The 19,568-nt window shown below is 40.4% G+C and overlaps 1 protein-coding gene and 1 long non-coding RNA gene across 12 annotated transcripts in view; one reads left to right on the top strand and one right to left on the bottom strand.

Moving 5' to 3' along the window:
- LOC147376160 (uncharacterized) overlaps positions 1–19,568 on the top strand; it is a 70,568-nt gene that overhangs the window by 14,929 nt on the left and 36,071 nt on the right. The window lies entirely within an intron of this gene.
- The window catches only part of VTCN1 (V-set domain containing T cell activation inhibitor 1), a 71,027-nt gene that overhangs the window by 3,108 nt on the left and 48,351 nt on the right, over positions 1–19,568 (bottom strand). For 5 of the 7 annotated variants that reach the window (XM_086392087.1, XM_086392086.1, XM_086392088.1 and 2 more), the window contains 3 exons: positions 15,682–16,029; positions 8,276–8,554; positions 4,999–5,168 (listed from right to left, as the gene is read on the bottom strand). In XM_086392087.1, the coding sequence (XP_086248213.1) occupies positions 5,044–5,168; positions 8,276–8,554; positions 15,682–16,029 (752 nt within the window). In that variant the 3' untranslated portion in view covers positions 4,999–5,043. The remainder of the gene's footprint in view (positions 1–4,998; positions 5,169–8,275; positions 8,555–15,681; positions 16,030–19,568) is intronic. The other 2 variants (XM_086392092.1, XM_086392091.1) reach the window with 1 other exon arrangement.

Raw genomic sequence — 19,568 nt, forward strand, 5'->3', positions numbered from 1 at the left:
CCTACCTACTGATCCTGGAGAGTCTCCCAGAAAGGTAGGAAGCAACTGCACGTTACCCTGGGAATACAGCTGCTGATGGCAGCCGTTCTGGGGGAGCTTCTGTCATGTGGACACTGACAAACACCAGTGTGAGATTCTGCCTGGAGCTCATTAGCACCAAGACCTGGCCCCACTCAACAGTCTATAAGAGTCACCAGTGCTCGGATGTCTCTGGCCAAGCAACTAACTGGGCAGGGACACAGCTCTGCCCATCAGCATACTGGCTGCCTTAAGACTACCTGAGACCATAGCTGCCTCTGGATGTGGCCTTACCCACCAGAGGGACCAGGACCTAACTCCATCCACCAGTGGGCAGGTACCAGGCCTAGAATCCCCTGGGCCTGGATGCTGCCCTTCAGGAAGCCTGTTCTAGCCTCTGGGCCAGCTTCAGCCACAAGGGGGCAGACACTACATGCAAAAAACCCCACAATCCCAAACCTGCAGACTTAGCCTGCCTACCAGCAAGTCAGACCCTGCCCTGAGAACCAGATGGGCCCCAGCCCTGCCCTCTGGCAGGCCAACACAAACTTTGAGACACCCAGACCCTGGTCCCAACTGTATCAGGAGTGCCCCTTCCCCCTCCCCCAGCAATCCAAGACCAGCTCTGGACCCTGCAACCTGATTCCAGGACATAGCTTTGCCCACCAGTAGTTTGGCACTGACATCCCTGCTGTCACTCACCAGACAACATTACCAGAGTTCCTTGGACCCTGACTCCAGCCATCCATGACCCAACACTACCCCTGGGTCCCCCTGAGGTTCCATAGTCAGCTGCCTCTGTAGCTTGCAGCCTCAACTCATGTGGATGGCCTGGATAGCAATTGGACCAGGGGCCAACCAAGCCTACTAGCCCTCCCACATAGACAGCCTGAAACAACAGCAGGACCCATGCAACCCTCATATAAAGTACTCATATAAAGAGCATATAGTTTGGGTGATGAGAGGGGAGTGTGCTGTTGGGACACCTAAGAGGTCTCCTACAATATAGCACTTCTCCAAGGTGGGAAAATGTAACCAACCTACAAGATACATAAAAATACAAACAACTTAGCAAAATGAGGTTACAGAGCAAGGTGTTCCAGACAAAGGAACAAGATAAAACCTCAGAGAACAACTGAGTGGAGCTAGGCAATCTACCTGGGAAAGAATTCAGGGTTGTGACTGTAAAGATGATCAAAGAAATAGGGAGACAAAGAGCAGGAAGTTAAAAGTTTTTAACAAAGAGAAAATATGTAGAACAACCTAACAGAGATGAAGAATAGAATAGCTGAAATGAAAAATATACCAGAAGGAATCAACATCAGAGCAAATGATGGATGAGTGAACTGGAAGACAGTAGTGGAATCACTGATGCTGAACAGAAAAAAAATGAAATGGGAGTTTAAGAGACCTCTGGGACAACATCAAGTGCACTAATATTCATGTTACAGGGGTCCCAGAAGGAGAAGAGAGAGAGAGAGAGGGACTAAGAACACATTTGAAGACATAATAGCTGAAAACTTCTCTACTCCGGAAAACGAAATAGACATCCAAGTCCAGGAAGTGCAGAGAGTCCCATACAGGAGCCAAAGAGGAACATATGAAGACACATTATCATTAAAATGGCAAAATCTAAACGTAAAAAAAAATTAAAAGCAGCAAGGGGAAAGCAACAAATAACATACTAGCAAACTCCCAGAAGGCTATCAGCTGACTTTTCAGCAGTAACTCTGCAGTTCAGAAGGGAATTGCACAATATGTTTAAAGTGGTGAAAGGGAAAAACCTACAACTAAGAACCTTCTAGCCAGTAAGACTCTCTCATTCAGATTCCATGGAGATATCAGCAACTTCACAGGCAAGCAAAAGTTCAGCACCACCAAACCAGCTTTATAAGAAATGTTAAAGGAACTTCTATAATTTAAAAAGAAAAGGCCAAATCTAGAAACATGAAAATTATGATAGGAAAAAGCTCATAGGTTAAGGCAAACATAAAGGTAGGAAATCATGTCATGCACAAAGCTAGTAGGAAGGCTGAAAGACAAAAGCAGTAAAAATCATCTGTATCTTTAGTAAGCAGCTAAGGGACACATGAAACAATGAGATGTGAAATGTGATATCAAAACTGGTAATCAAGATGGGAGGAGAGCTCAAATGCAGAGTTGTACTTTGAAATTAAGAGATCAGCAACTTAATACAATCATGTGTATATTTTATTGGTATTTAAAAGCCTCATGGTAACCACAAACCAAAAACTTAAGCTAGGTACACAGAAAAGTAATAGGAATCCCAACATAATACTAAAGGTGGTCCTCAAATCACGAGAGGACAAAAGAAGAAGGGGCAAAAAAGCCTTAACAAAAGGAACCCCCAAACAATGAACAAAAAATGACAATAAGAATATACGTATCAATAATTACTTTAAATTTAAATGGACTAAATGCTCCAATCAATAGACATAGAGTGGCTGGATGGATAGACCTGTATGTATGTTGCCTACAAGAGACTCACTTCAGATCTAAAGACATACAGGGACTGAAAGTGAGGGGGGAAAAGATATTCCATGTAAGTTGGAATCAAAAGAAAACTAGGGCAGCAAAACATATCAGATGAGATAAACTTTAAAATAAAGACTGCTATAAGAAGCAAGGACACTATATAATGATCAAGAAATCAATCCAAGATGAAGATATAACGATTGTGAATATATATGCACCTACTGTAGGAGCTCTTAAATACATAAAGCAAATATTGATGGATGTAAAGGGAGAAATCAACAGTAACTCAATAATAGTAGGGGACTTTAAAACCTCACCTACATTAATGGACAGGACATCCAGATAGTATAAAGTCTCCAATTGGTCTAGTATGTCATTTAAGGCTAGTGTTTCCTTACTGATTTTATATATATTCATCTAACATTTCATTTGAAAGCATCAGAATACATATTCTTTTCAAGTACACATAGAACATTCTCCAGGGTAAATCACAGCAAAGCAAGCCTTGGTAAATTTAAAAAAATTGAAGTCATGTAAAAACATCTTTTCCAATCACAATGCTATGAAACTAAAAGTCAACTGTAAGGAAAAAAGACTGCCAAAAAAAAAACAACCCCACCAAAAACCCACCATGTGGAGCCCAAAGAGCATGCTACTAAACAACCAGTGAGTCAATAAAGAAATCAAAGAGGAAATTTTAAAAATGCCTGGAGATAAATGAAAATGAAAACACAATCCAAAAATCTGTGCAAACAAAAATCTATACAACAAAAGCATGTTGTTTATAGCAAAACAAGCTTAATTCAGGAAACATGATCTGACCTGATCACCACAGCAGCCCCAAAAGAAAGGGTTTCCTCTAACTTAATTATTTGCAATTTTTGTAATCTTCGCAATTTTTATAATATCCATGTACTACCTTTATCCACATATACAATATTATATTTTTAATTCAATCACTATTTTTTAAAAATAAATGTAATTTTTTTTTTTTACCATACTCAAAAAAGCAAAGCAGCTAACAGATTTTTGCCTGCCCTTGAGGACTTATCTAGGCAAAGAATATATGTGTCTTAGAGAGTATAAGATATTACAAATTATACAGGCTCACCAAGGAGATGTGAAATAAAAGGACCATTAGGAAATGGGTGAAGGAAGTGTGGACCTGAATTACCATAGAGTAGAGGAGATTTCCAGGAGAAGGCAATGGCACCCCACTCCAGTACTCTTGCCTGGCAAATCCCATGGACGGAGGAGCCTGGTAGGCTGCAGTCCATGTGGTCGAGAAGAGTCGGACATGACTGAGCGACTTCACTTTCACTTTTCACTTTCATGTATTGGAGAAGGAAATGGCAACCCACTCCAGTGTTCTTGCCTGGAGAATCCCAGGGATGGCGGAGCCTGGTGGGCTGCCGTCTATGGGGTTGCGCAGAGTCAGACAGGACTGAAGCGACTTAGCAGCAGCAGCAGCAGCAGAGGAGATTTCCAAGAAGGGAGAGAGAGGGAGCCAGGACAGAGAGCAGTGGTAGATAACTAAGAGAAGGAGGAAATTTAGGAAGAAAAACTTAGAGAATTGTGACTGCAGAGCTGAGGACTTTAACTTTGATGTGACAATGCCCTGAGAGTCACTTTAGGTTGCAGAGTAAAGGAATGCTATAATGAAAATAGCATTTGATTTTTTTTATTCTGGCACCTTGTTTCCTATCACCTGGAAGAGAGGAAGGATAAGTACAAGATTTTAGAACTAGTTGGGGCATAAAATGATGAAGCTGGATTAGGGTAGTCTGAAAGACACGGGCAAATACTGTACAGCTAGGTATCAATTGACCTGAGGACAGATGGGGGACAAAAATAGCTCTAAGGTTGTGAGCCTGGTGCATGGTGGCAGTTCCCAGAGTAATGTGGTTGTGTTGACTGTAACTTCATAAGCTCAGTGGTATGCAAATCTTGCATACAGAAGAATATTTAGAAAGAAATGTCCTACCAATAATTAGAGCCAAAGGACTGAAGGAACAGTGGGAAGTCTCAGCAGGAAGGCTAGTTGGTGAGTGCTTTGTCAAGTCTCTGGTCAACGGGGGCTCTGTTGCGGGGTGGGCACTGCTGGGTGGGGAGAAGCTACTTATGTGATTATGCTCATGTCATGTTTCTTTGTGAAATTCAGAGTAATGAGTCAGGGCCAAATATCTCTTTCGCTTTCAGTAAGATGTTTTCCTTCAAGGATGACTCAATAAATGAAAAGGTGTTTGAATTTATACAAATACTTGAAGTGTATAGAGTTGGTTTTCCTGTAAGTCTGTCTGTGAGGTCTATACTGTTTGTTAACAAGTTCTTACCTTTTACAATAGCAGTGGAAATAGTGCCTACTGCCCCGACATTATTAATGTTTCTCTCTGAGGCTGATGCTGGGGGCTGCTTGATTCTTGTTAGGGACACAAGCACAAACATACACAGAGGATCCCCAACACCATTTGTGATTCATCTCACCTGTCATACGAATGACTTTGCATGTTTCTGTGTAACCAAGGTATGTTATTTTAGCATCAGATAAAAGCAGAGCGGCAAGAGTACCCAGTCGATGGCAGAAGAAGCAGAGACACGCAGGGAAGCCTTTGAGTTCAGCAGCTGTAGGTGACTTCGCCTTTTAATCTCCGAGTCTGTAAAGGAAGAGAAAAAAGTTCAGGATCAAAGAGGAAAAGGTGATGTCTTCTTCACATGGCTGGTTAACAAAGAAAAGTACCCCTAAAACAGAACAAGTTGTTCCTAATATAACTTGTGCCCTAATTTGAGGGGGGGAGGAATTTTGTAACCCATTCTCCACCTTTCTGTAACTGGCTTTAAAGCAGAGCTTTCCCTTTCTTGAGAGATGTTCCATTCTCTCTTCCAGTCCAGTGAGCACTCAGCCAAATGAAAAACGATGCCAATAAACAGATTGCTATTGGTTTCCAAATAAAAAATAGGCTAAACCAACAGCCACTGCCAGTCCTTGGTTTCAGACACATTGTTTTCCCTCTAGACAGTGACCTTTACAGGTTCTGTGTCATTTGCTTTCATCACAGCACTACCAAGTAATGAGAAAATATTGTTCTCATTTTGAAGTAGAGAAAGGCCAAAGTGAAGAATTAAATTATTCTTTACTCTATCTTCTCCCTAGACAGTCCAGTGTCATTTAGTTCATTTCAACTCTGACACTTAATAGCTGTGTGACTTCAGGCAAGTTTAGGCAAGTTAATCTATATGTGTCTCAGTTTCTTCATCTATAAGATAGGGCTAAAATAATAACTTCTTAGGGTTCTTATGAGGATTAATGAGTTAATACGTATAAACACTTAGAATAGAACCTAGCCCCATAGTAAGCACTCAATAAGTATTAGCTATAAAAATAACAGTAACCCCACTCAAGCCTAATAAACATTACTTCCATTAAGTTGATCATTTCTAAATCCACCTCCTTAGCCCCAATTCTGTCCTAAATTCCACATCTGTATTTGTAATTATTACTGTATGTCAGTTTAAAAATGTAATATTCAGCAAATATTTTTGAGTGCCTGTTGTTTGAATTCAAAGGAGTCCAATAAACACCCTCTCCCCCACTGAGCTCTGAACCAGTTAAAGAGTAAGATGAAAAAAGTGAGGCAACTGGAAGACTAAAATCACCTTTATTCCTGATAAAGCTGATAATAAAGAATTATGCTTTGTCTGCAGGGAAGTGGGCTGCGGGCATCTTAAGACCGGGGCCTGCTTTCTCCCGCAAGGGCAAATCCTGCCCCTGAAAACTGATGACTCAGAGGAGCTAATTTCTGTTTAGCTAGAGAGAAAGGAACATAATTCCTTGTGTTATAGAATAACACAAGCAGCTTGGCTCTTGTGTTGAGCTACTTATGCTTCCCTTAATAAACTCACTGATGGGGTGAGTTAATTCCTCCTCCTCTGAGAAAGAGTGAAAGAGGGGAGAAGAGAGAGACTAGAAGGGTTACACTGGTAGTACGGGACTCTTCCCGTGGAAGAAGTCTGTGGCGTAGGGATGAAGCAGCCTCCCCCAGACTTGTCATGTGCTGGGTCATGTGCTAAGCACTGGACGTCTCTGCATTTGTACACAGTGGACACTTTCAACACAGCATCTCTAAAATCTTACCAAACATGTTGGTTTTCCTACATTTTCATTATTGTTGGTTTTGGTAGCATTACTAACCTTCTAAGCAATCTGGGTAGAAATATCAGACCCCTTTCAAGTTATTCCTCCTCTTGTCCTGCACATTTGTGTCACCAAGGCTTGTAGATTATTTTCTTCATTAACCTTTGATTCTTCCCCCTTTCCTTCCCATTGTCACTGCCCAAGTTAAGATCCTTGTAATTTCTCCCCCAGACACTGATACAGGCTTCTGACTTCATGCCTTTCTAGTCTATTAAAGTCATTTTTCCCCCCTTCAAAACCCAGCTTGAACTCTTTCTTGTCTATTGAGCCACTGTACTCTAATAACTCTTTCCCCTAGACACCACACTGATTAACTTCTCTTATGACAACTGTGCTATTCATCTTAGTGTTTCGTAGGACTTACAGATTGCTTTTCATGTGTTTGGCACTCAGTAGATACTTGTTGAATGAATGACCCCAGTTAGCAATAAGAGAACACAGGATATAAACCCCACAGTCTCTTTCATTGTTTAAAAACTTACCCTGCGCACGGTAAAAAGGAGTTATGTTAGTTTATGTTGATTTTTGAGCTATGTCACGCTTCTAAAAGTTGTGTATAGTCCTACTACTGGTATATGGAGCACTTGTTCTAATGTATCCGATAAGCATGCACTGAAAAAGAAACTGCTCACTGAATAAAAGCTGTGCTCAATTTCTATGGTTTGTTCAGTTATTGCCATTTCTATTAGGAGCGTTCGTTATATAGTTTGGAGCATTTAACTGAGGTCTAAACTGAGATACTCTTGTTAACACTCATTGTTTTAAATGCCTAACACTTTATTCTCCCTTCTCTTCTGGGAAGGCCTTTCATCCAAGTACTGTCTCATTGGTCTAAGTACAGGTAGCTGACCAAAGTTGAGCCTTTCTGGGAATGTAGAGTCAGACTGAGGGACTGAGCTTCAGTCTAGTTACTCTCTTGAGTGAAAGAGACTTTTAAAGGTAAGAGCTCTTGGCAACCATATTTTTCCCTGTTGACTAAAACAAAAGAGAGTAAATTAGACAGAATTTACTAGAGAATAAACTAGAAATGAGAGACAAAGAATACCAATGGAATTTAAGTTCTTGGTTCCAGCTGTTCCTAAAGTCATACTGTACTTCCTGACCTTGGTTTCATGAGATATCCTAATACCCTTTTAGCTTAGGCCTGAGTTGATTTTGTTTTGTGTTTTGGCAACTAAAAGTGTTCTAATTGGTACAGTCATCAGTTTGTTCCACAGGATAGTGGAAGAACTCTCTTTTTCTCATGTAGATGATTTTTTAAATTAGATACTGCTATACCAAAGCAATGCTTCTGAGTTAGACAGGGCCTCAGAATCCTAAACACTGCTCTCCAGGCAGTAAGAAGGCATACAAATGAAAACTAATGGTCAGCTTTGCTCTGTAGGCCATAAATACTGTTTTGTATTAGTTTTGTTCTTACATAATATAGTCTCAACTGGAATTGTGATTGGGGTCTCAGGGAAACTTTCTGTGCCCTGGTACATAATATATCTGTTAAAGAAATTAAACTTTAATTTATACTTGATTATAACCACAATAAACTCATACCACAAGTGTGAAGGAGCCCACCTGTCACTTTGATATCCCCTGTGGCTTTGGCAATGTTGTTTTCAATCATACAGGAGTAAGTGTTGTTGATTGTCACGTTGTAGAGTATGGACACAACCTTCATGGTCACATTCTCAGAGTTCAGCTCAAAGCTAGTGTTGGAGACTTCTGAGAAGTTGGCTCCCTGGTCAACTTGGGATGCCCAGACGACTGTGGGCTGGGGAAACCATCGGGGAGCCTCACATCGTAAGCTCTCCGAGCTGGCGTTATAGTCCACATTCACCTCTGGGATGCTGAAGGCTGCAGGTCAAAAGGACAGATGTCAAGGTTGGACGATAAGACAATGTAGCCTTTGAGGTGCTAGGCCTTACAACAAAGACACTGAAGTGACTCAGTACTTTCCCAGTGGGCTATGTATGGCTCATTGTATTATAGATGCAAAAAGTGATTTGCTTATATTATTGCTATATATCACAACATTCTGGTCAATATCACAAACTCCGAGGACCTATGTTCCAGATGTCATTGTTACACAAATAAATTTTTCCACGTAAAAGGAGTTCCAGTGATCATACAAAAAAATTTATTAGCTAGGGAAGTTGGGTGTTTATTTTCCCAGGCACCTGTGAAGCCTCCTGAATTTTATGTATTTTTCGGCCTGGAGGGTAAAGTTAGGGTGGAGAGGGAGAAGGAAGAAACAAAGAGCATTCACCTATCACCCACAGAAATTCCACACACAGGACTTGTCATCATGGAGATTTGAAGTTTGCTTGGGTAGAGATTGCCCTGGTATCCATGAATAAAGACAGGCATTTGTTTTCTTCTAAGATAATTCTCCCTGGGCTGGCAAGTACATTTTGAAATTAAAACTAACTTCCTCATCTATCTAGGCAGAGAGACACTTGTAAAAAATGTTAAGTTGTGCACTTTGGCCAGTAAATGTTTATTATGCCAAAAAGGCAGGATACACATTGTTAATATATTCAGCATCTTCCTTTGCACAGGACTGTGCTAGTGTTGAGTGAGAAGTGAAAGGACAGCTTTGCCATACCCTTAAAGAGCCTGCAGCGTAGCAGGGGAGACCAGACTCGCACACTTGGAACAGGTTAGGAATGAGCTCCCGGGAGATGATGTGGGAACCTGAGTACATGACAGTGACCCACCATTTACTGAGGGTGTGCTCTGGGCTGTTCACCAAATTCTAGACATTACTTCATGTGTTTGTCAAAACAGTCTCAGGTATATCTATTATTGTGACCACTTTAAAAAATAAGTTTTTAATTCTGGAATGATTTTGTTTATCTTTTGGCCACGCACTGCAGCACGTGGAATCTTAATTCCCCAACCAGGGATTGAACCGGTGCCCCCTGCATTGAAAGTGTGGCGTCTAAACCACTGGACTGCCAGGGAAGTACATGGAATAATTTTAGATTTATAGAAAAGTTGCAAGGATAGTACAGAGGGTTCTTGTATACCCCTTACTCAGTTTCTGCTAATATTCCGCTAACATAACCATGACACATTTGTCAAAACTGAGAAACTATTAATATTGTTTATATATTACTATTAACTCCAGACTTCATTTGGATTTTATCAGTTTTTCCACTAAAGTCCATTTCCTATTCCAGGATCCCAATCACAATGTCACATTGCCCTTATTTGTCATGTCTTTTTAGATTCCTCTGGTCTGTGACATGTTCTCAATCTTTCCATGTTTTTCATGACCTTGACAGTTTTGAGGAGTACTCAGTTCAGTTCAGTTCACCCGCTCTGTCGTGTCTGACTCTTTGTGACCCCATGGACTGCAGCCTGCCAAACTTCCCTGTCCATCACCAACTCCTGGAGCTTACTCAAACTCTTGTCCATTGAGTCGGTGATGCCATCCAACCATTTCATCCTCTGTCTTCTCCTTCTCCTCCCTCCTTCAATCTTTCTTGTCATCCGGGTCTTTTCAAATGAGTCAGTTCTTCACATCAGGTGGCCAAAGTATTGGAGTTTCAGCTTCAGCCTCAGTCCTTCCAATGAATATTCAGGACTGATTTCCTTTAGAATGGACTGGTTGGATCTCCTTGCAATCCAAGGGACTCTCAAGCATCTTCTCCAACACCACAGTTCAAAAGCATCACTTCTTCGGCGCTCAGCTTTCTTTATGGTCCAACTCTCACATCCATACATGATTACTGGAAAAACCATAGCTTTGACTAGACGGACCTTTGTTGGCAAAGTAATATCTCTGCTTTTTAATATGCTGTCTATGTTGGTCATAGGTTTTCTTCCAAGTAGCAAGAGTCTTTTAATTTCATGGCTGCAGTCACCATCTGCAGTGATTTTGGAGCCCCCCCCCAAAATAAAGTCTGTCACTGTTTCCATTGTTTCCCCATCTATTTGCCATGAAGTGATATGACCAGATGCCATGGTCTTCATTTTTTGAATGTTGAGTTTTAAGCCAACATTTTCACTCTCTTCTTTCACCTTCTTCAAGAGGCTCTTTAGTTCCTCTTCACTTTCTGCCATTAGCGTGGTGTCATCTGCATGTCTGAGGTTATTGATATTTCTCCTGGCAATCTTGATTCCAGCTTGTTCTTTATCCAGCCCAGCATTTCTCATGATGTACTCTGCATATAAGTTAAATAAGCAGGGTGACAGTATACAGCCTTGATGTACTCCTTTTCCTATTTGGAACCAGTCTGTTGTTCCATGTCCAGTTCTAAATGTTGCTTCTTGACCTGCATACAGATTTCTCAGGAGGCAGGTTAGGTGGTATGGTATTCCCGTCTCTTGAAGAATTTTCCAGTTTGTTATGGTCCACACAGTCAAAGGCTTTGGTGTAGTCATAAAGCAGAAGTAGATGTTTTTCTGGAACTCTCTTGCTTTTTCAATGATCCAACAGATGCTGGCAATTTGATCTCTGATTCCTCTGCCTTTTCTAAATCCAGCTTGAACATCTGGAAGTTCATGGTTCACATACTGTTGAAGCCTGGCTTGGAGAATTTTGAGCATTACTTTGCTAGCATGTGAGATGAGTGCAATTGTGTGATGGTTTGAACATTCTTTGGCATTGCCTTTCTTTGGGATTGGAATGAAAACTGACCTTTTCCAATCCTGTGGCCACTGCTGAGTTTTCCAAATTTGCTGACATATTGAGTGCAGCACTTTCACAGCATCATCATATTTTAGGATTTGGTGGCTCAGAGGTTAAAGCATCTGCCTGCAATGCAGGAGACCTGGGTTCAATCCCTGGGTCGGGAAGATCCCCTGGAAAGGAAATGGCAACCCACTCCAGTATTCTTGCCTGGAGAATCCCATGGACGGAGGAGCCTGGTGGGCTACAGTCCACGGGGTCACAAAGAGTTGGACACAACTGAGTGACTTCTCTAGCTCAACTGGAATTCCATCACCTCCACTAGCTTTGTGGTAATGCTTCCTAAGGCCCACTTGACTTCACATTCCAGGATGTCTGGCTCTAGGTCAGTGATCACACCATCGTGATTATCTGGGTCATGAAGATCTTTTTTGTCCAGTTCTTCTGTGTACTCTTGCCACCGCTTCTTAATATCTTCTGCTTCTGTTAGATCCATACCATTTTGCCCTTTATTGTGCCCATCTTTGCATGAAATGTTCCCTTGGTATTTCTCATTTTCTTGAAGAGATCTCTTCTTTACCATTCTATTGAGGAGTACTAGCTAGATATTTTGTAGGATGTCCTCTATTGGGATTTGTCTGATGATCTCCTCATGATTGGACTGAGATTATGGATTTTGGAGAGGGAAACAATAGAAGTTAAAGCGCCGTTCTCATTATGTCACATCGAAGAGCGCATGCAGTCAGCAAGACTTAATCGCAAGGTGTTACCGTTGGTCACCTGGCTGAGGCTGTGTTTGCTAGGTTTCTTTGGAAGCTGGACTTCACTAACACACCCTAAGTGTGGTGGTTGGGGGAGCAGGGAAGTTCTAAGCCCCACCTCTCAGAAGGGGTGAGATCTAAAAATATTATTTGGGATTCATCTATAAAGAAAATTTGTTTCATCTCACTCATGTAAGAATGGACTTGTGTATTTATTTTATACTTAGTTATAATTTAATACTATGTTGTTTATTCTGTTGCTCAGATCATTCCAGCTTTGCCACTGGAAGTCCTTTCAGTTGGCTCCAGTGTACCTTTGATGTGACTCTCTTAATCCCTATTTTAATACGGAGAAGCTAAGTCTCAGTGAGGGTACCTTGCCCAGGCCACTGTTATGTGCCCAGGTCTGTCTCTAGATCTGTGCTTCAAACCATTACATATACATGTCATGAGAGTTCCAGAAAAGACCTGTGCAGACTAACTTAGGAAGTCTCAGAATACTTTCTATCTTTCAAGGCTCCTATTAAATGTCAAATTCTCGCCATGTGGGCCTTCCCATCCCTTTACTTCCTATGCATTTGGATATGATCTCTGAATCCCCAAATCACTCTGTATTTTCTCTTCAAGCATTTAATACACTTTACCAATTATTATAGATTTTACACATATTTCGTATCTCTGCCCTGACCCTCAACTCTATGAGCTCTACACTATGAGCTCTGGCTCCAGAAGGGAGGACAATTATCTTTGTTTTCTTAATCATCTTTTTGCTCTTACAATATCTGAGTCCCTTGTACATAAATTCAGAAAATGTTAAATTTAGTTGGTAAGGAAGTGTGGATTTCAGGGGAGAAGGATTAGTGAGTTTATACGATAATATTGTTTTGGTCAATTACCTTTGAACTCCTATAATGGTTTCCACTGCTGTGAGTCCCTGGAGGTACTGATTTCAGACTTGGGCTAGAGCCCACTTAGAATAGAAAAGTCTCAGACCAGATTATATATAGTCTTCTCTCACTAGCAAGACTGAAGGCTACCATAGAAGAGAAAGAACAGAGAGCTACTGAGGGAGAAAAATTATTTTGGAAAAATATTTCAGGGGATATATGAGAAAATTCAGAAGAGGCCTGAGTCCTGAACAAAAGATTTTAAGACTTAATATTATAATGGGTTACTTGTGGAGTTGGTGTGGGTCTTAGACAGCAAGGATGGCTGCTCACAGAATTCAGATGGTCTGTGTTGGATATGAGTCACTCGTGAGCTATTCACACTCTCTGGTCTCAAATATCTCCTGGCCCCTTCTTTCCCACTTTTCAAAAGTAACTTACCATAAATGGGTGTTGAATTTTGTCAAAGGCTTTCTCTGCATCTATTGAGATAATCATATGGTTTTTGTTTTTCAATTGGTTAATGTGGTGTATTACATTGATTGATTTGCGGATATTGAAGAATCCTTGCATCCCTGGGATAAAGCCCACTTGGTCATGGTGTATGATCTTTTTAATGTGTTGTTGGATTCTGATTGCTAGAATTTTGTTTAGGATTTTTGCATCTATGTTCATCACTGATATTGGCCTGTAGTTTTCTTTTTTTGTGGGATCTTTGTCAGGTTTTGGTATTAGGGTGATGGTGGCCTCATAGAATGAGTTTGGAAGTTTACCTTCCTCTGCAATTTTCTGGAAGAGTTTGAGCAGGATAGGTGTTAGCTCTTTTCTAAATTTTTGGTAGAATTCAGCTGTGAAGCCGTCTGGACCTGGGCTTTTGTTTGCTGGGAGATTTTTGATTACAGTTTCAATTTCCGTGCTTGTGATGGGTCTGTTAAGGTTTTCTATTTCTTCCTGGTCGAGTTTTGGAAAGTTGTACTTTTCTAAGAATTTGTCCATTTCTTCCTCGTTGTCCATTTTATTGGCATATAATTGTTGATAATAGTCTCTTATGATCCTTTGTATTTCTATGTTGTCTGTTGTGATCTCTCCACTGTCATTTCTAATTTTATTGATTTGATTTTTCTCCCTTTGTTTCTTGATGAGTCTGGCTAATGGTTTGTCAATTTTATTTATCCTTTCAAAGAACCAGCTTTTGGCTTTGTTGATTTTTGCTATGGTCTCTTTTGTTTCTTTTGCATTTATTTCTGCTCTAATTTTTAAGATTTCTTTCCTTCTACTAACCCTGGGGTTCTTCATTTCTTCCTTTTCTAGTTGCTTTAGGTGTAGAGTTAGGTTATTTATTTGACTTTTTTCTTGTTTCTTGAGGTGTGCCTGTATTGCTATGAACTTTCCCCTTAGGACTGCTTTTACTGTGTCCCACAGGTTTTGGGTTGTTGTGTTTTCATTTTCATTCGTTTCTATGCAAATTTTGATTTCTTTTTTGATTTCTTCTGTGATTTGTTGGTTATTCAGCAGCGTGTTGTTCAGCCTCCATATGTTGGAATTTTTAATAGTTTTTCTCCTGTAATTGAGATCTAATCTTACTGCATTGTGGTCAGAAAAGATGCTTGGAATGATTTCTATTTTTTTGAATTTACCAAGGCTAGATTTATGGCCCAGGATGTGATCTATCCTGGAGAAGGTTCCATGTGCGCTTGAGAAAAAGGTGAAATTCATTGTTTTGGGATGAAATTTCCTATAGATATCAATTAGGTCTAACTGGTCTATTGTATCGTTTAAAGTTTGTGTTTCCTTGTTAATTTTCTGTTTAGTTGATCTATCCATAGGTGTGAGTGGGGTATTAAAGTCTCCCACTATTATTGTGTTATTGTTAATTTCTCCTTTCATACTTGTTAGCATTTGTCTTACATACTGTGGTGCTCCCGTGTTGGGTGCATATATATTTATAATTGTTATATCCAGAAAGCAGGAATAGAAGGAACATACCTTAACATAATAAAAGCTATATATGACAAACCTACAGCAAACATTATCCTCAATGGTGAAAAATTGAAAGCATTTCCTCTAAAGTCAGGAACAAGACAAGGGTGCCCACTTTCACCATTACTATTCAACATAGTTTTGGAAGTTTTGGCTACAGCAATCAGAGCAGAAAAAGAAATAAAAGGAATCCAAATTGGAAAAGAAGAAGTAAAACTCTCACTATTTGCAGATGACATGATCCTCTACATAGAAAACCCTAAAGACCCCACCAGAAAATTACTAGAACTAATCAATGATTATAGTAAAGTTGCAGGATATAAAATCAACACACAGAAATCCCTTGCATTCCTATACACTAATAATGAGAAAACAGAAAGAGAAATTAAGGAAACAATTCCATTCACCATTGCAACGAAAAGAATAAAATACTTAGGAATATATCTACCTAAAGAAACTAAAGACCTATATATAGAAAACTATAAAACACTGGTGAAAGAAATCAAAGAGGACACTAATAGATGGAGAAATATACCATGTTCATGGATTGGAAGAATCAATATAGTGAAAATGAGTATACTACCCAAAGCAATTTATAGATTCAATGCAATCCCTATCAAGCTACCAACAGTATTCTTCACAGAGTTAGAACAAATAATTTCACAATTTGTATGGAAATACAAAAAACAAACAAACAAACAAAAAAAAGTAACTTACCTCCAGTTTTATATTCGAGGTTAGCATTCCCCTTGCCCTTAGAAGTGATGATGTAACATTTATAGGTGCCAGCATCCGTGAGTTGTACGTTTTTCAGCCTCAGAGAGGCATTACCAACTATTACTTGATCAGAAAACACTGCTGTCCGGCCTCTGAACATTTCATCCTGGTCTGACAGGACATCTTTGCCTTCTTTGAACTCATGGACCAAGCCCATGACACCTTCCTTCAGCCACTGTATCACGATATCAGCAAGTTTGATGTCAGGTTCAAAAGTGCAACTCAGGATGCCATCTTCCCCGATGTTCCCAGCTGAGGTGAGAGTGGTGACTGTGATGGAGCGTCTTCCTACAATTCAGGAAACAAGGGTCAGTACCAAGGGAAGCTTTGGAACATCTACAGCCAAATCCTTCATCATTAAAAAGCCAAACAGTGACTTCTGTAATAAATTAGAAATATACAAAACAGGAGAGTCATGAAAAAAGAAAACATAATAGAGCATTAAGACAATAGTTTTGATACCTACAGCAGATCTGCCAATAGCTGATTAAAGAAAGCTACACTATAGCTTTCTGAGACCAAGCAACCAAAACCTTGAGACCAAACAAGAGGAGAATGTATTGGACTTGAGTTTTGAAGATGAGGATTCCAATTCTGGTTTGGTCAGTTACGAGCTTTGCAAACTTGGCTACACCTCTGGATTTCAGAAAATTGGAGGTAAGAATATGTGTCTTACCTACCTTAAAGAGCTCTTGTGAGAATCAAAATCAAGTGGATGTGAACTTGATTTGCAAACTGTAATTACCCATATAAGGCAATTGTTATTCTTAGTTAACCAGAAGTGGCATAGAAATGAAATCTCATGTTAACTAAATGTGGCTAATAATTCTGAAGAATGCTAAGCTCTAAAGTGCTGTTACTTTTATCTCCACCTGAATGATAAGGAAACTAAGGCATAGAGAATATAAGTGACTCGATCAAGGTTAGAGTGCTAGCTATGGTATAATGAAGAATGGTACTCAATTGATTTGGGGCTGAAGATAGAAGTCACACCCTTCTCTCCAAACATAGCACAAGTAGAAGTATTAATTCTGGTGAGAGCCATGTCCACTGTCTCTTCTGCAGTTGCCCACTCAGTCTGTAAAGGACTGACCAACTCTTCTTGCTGTACTGGAAGCTGCTGATTGAGGATGTCTCTGGGGTGATTTAATTAACTGAATATTCTTGAGAGCCTCCTGCTGTGATTTGGATGTGAAGCTAAGGAGAAGGATGGGTCTTTGAGCTCAAGAAGAGAGTGGTACAGACCCAGAGAAGTGTGAGGGAGACCATGAGAGGAAAAAATGAAGGCAGTCCCCCATCTTAGTGCGTCTTAGATCCTGAAGGTTTTCAGGTCTAGTTTCTGTGCACCTTCTGAGTATCCTTTAAACAAACACTGATTATAATGGTCTGTACAAACATCTCTTTCTTACAACCAAGAAAGTCCTACATATGATGGGTGCTGAGCACTTCTCAGCTGGACTTCTCAGCTTCCTTACTGGTGTTCCTGCTGCTCATCTTTGCATCCAGGTGGACCTTAAAGAACAATCTGAACATGTCAATATTTTTTTTAATACTGTTTTTTATTTTTTAATTCTGAATTTTTGTTTTGGCTGCACTGGGTCTTCATTGCAGCACATGGGCTTAGTTGCCCTGTGGCATGTAGGATCTTAGTTCCCCAACCAGGACGGAACCCACATCCCCTGTACTGGAAGGCAGGTTCTTAACCACTGGACCACCAAGGAAGTCCCCCATGTCAGTTTTCTAATCACTGACCTTCCATGCCAAGGGCTGTGGAGTAGACTTCAGACTAACAGCATGGCCTTCAAAGTGAAGTACTGCGGGCCACATAGGAAATGCCCATATATATTAGCCCTTATTGCTGCCTTTCCAGCCGTTCTTTCTACTACATTCTATACTGTAGTTTGCATATCAAGCAATTTATTTATTTGCTGCCTTCAATGGAAAAATACATAAGCAAAGGATACTTACTATTTTTCAAAAATTGAAGAGGTTAACATTATGAACATAGGGATATCTTTGGCCTCTTGCGTCTTCCAGCCCATAAGAGGTTGGAAATGTCTCATTAGCTCCTAGGCCTTTATAAACAGATGAAGGTAATGGGTGTGGGACAGAACTGGAGAAGCAAGCTAGATGCATTTATAAAGAACAGAGAGCTACTAATGGAAGAAAAAATATCAGTAAAAAGGAGACGGAGGAAACAAAAACACATGCATAGGCTGAGTTGGAAGGGTGTTTTGGAGGCTTTAGAGTATGGGGGATGAGAGGCTTTGGAGTAACTGCCATGAATGGCCATTCATGTGGGAGATTTGGGGGAAAAATATGAAAGAAGGTAGTATGCAGTTTAACGGTGTAATATGAGTACCCCATCCCCTGCCTTTTCTTTCTTTCCCTTTTGTGCTGCTCTAATAAAATTCTATTTTTATTTTTACAAAGATGTACTTGATTTTTTCTTTCTTTTTTTTTGATTTTTTTTTAATGAAAGAACACACACACACACACACACAAAGAACATAAAAAATTCAATGTAATAACAAATTTGGCACATCTGCTCTTCCTGTACAGAATCCTAGAACAGTGGGGCTCACAAATGGGCTCTAACAGAGGACTTCATCATGAGAAAAGAGTTTGCTCTGCCTTGGCATTTTCTTTTTATTATTTTTATTTATTTGCCTGCGCCAGGCCTTATGGCACATCGGATCTTTAGTTGTGGCATGTGGGATAGAGTTCCCTGACCATGGATCACATCCAGGCCCTCTGCACTGGAAGTATGGAGTCTTAGCCACTCGACCACCAGGGAAGTCCCTTGCTTTCGTATTTTCTTGAACATTGCTTTAAAGATTTAATTTGCTTTTTATTTGTTTTTACTTGACAGATTGATATCCAAGGTATTGCAGGCTAGTACTGGTTATAATTGTACTGTGCATCTTGACACACACACTTGTTCATCTTGCACCTACAGCTTATAGTTCCTTCTTCTCCTTTATCACCAATTGTCCAAATTCTACTTATATTCAAGGCTATTCAGATTGAGGGATTCACATGAAACCCTTTTTGATCTGCCAAAGCAAAGTTAATAGATTCTCTTTGCTCTTCCTGAATGCTTTTCTTTGCCTTTATTGTAGCATCTGTCTCCCTTTGCTTTGTCTCTAGTCTGTCTCTGGCACTAATTCGTAAGCTTTTCAAAGGAAAAACTGTCGTAATCATATTTGTAAGTCCTGTAAATGCTTTGATGGTTACTTTTATGTGTCGACTTGACTGGGTCACACAGTACCCAGCCACTTGGTCAGATATTCTGGGCTTCCCTGGTGGCTCAGATGGTAAAGCATCTGCCTGCAATGCAGGAGACCCAGGTTCAATCCCTGGGTTGGGAAGAACCCCTGGAGAAGGAAATGGCAACCCACTCCAGTACTCTTGCCTGGAAAATTCCACGGATGGAGGAGTCTAGTAGGCTACGGTCCGTGGGGTCGCAAAGAGTCGGACACAACTAAGCAACTTCACTTTCACTTTCTGGGTATGTCTGTGAGGATGTTTCTGGGGGAGATTAGTATTTGAGTCAATAAAGCAGATCACTTTCCTTAATGTGAGTGGGCCTCACCCAATCAATTAAAGATCTCATAGAACAAAAAGGCGGAACAAGAGGGGTCTCATGCTGCCTTTGAGCTGGGACATCAGTCTTTTCCTGCCAGTCAGTTCCTTCAGACTTGAACTGAAACGTTGTGCTTTTTCAGATTTTGAGCCTACCTATTTGTAGGCTAGAACTACACCATCGGCTCTTCTGGGTCTCACACTTTTGGTCTCAGACTTGAACTGAACTATTTGGGTCTCCA

The sequence above is a fragment of the Bos grunniens genome, chromosome 3 (genome assembly GCF_055505025.1).
Source record: "Bos grunniens cultivar Pamir isolate PY7600 chromosome 3, Bosgru_T2T1.0, whole genome shotgun sequence".
NCBI classification, from domain to species: domain Eukaryota; kingdom Metazoa; phylum Chordata; class Mammalia; order Artiodactyla; family Bovidae; genus Bos; species Bos grunniens.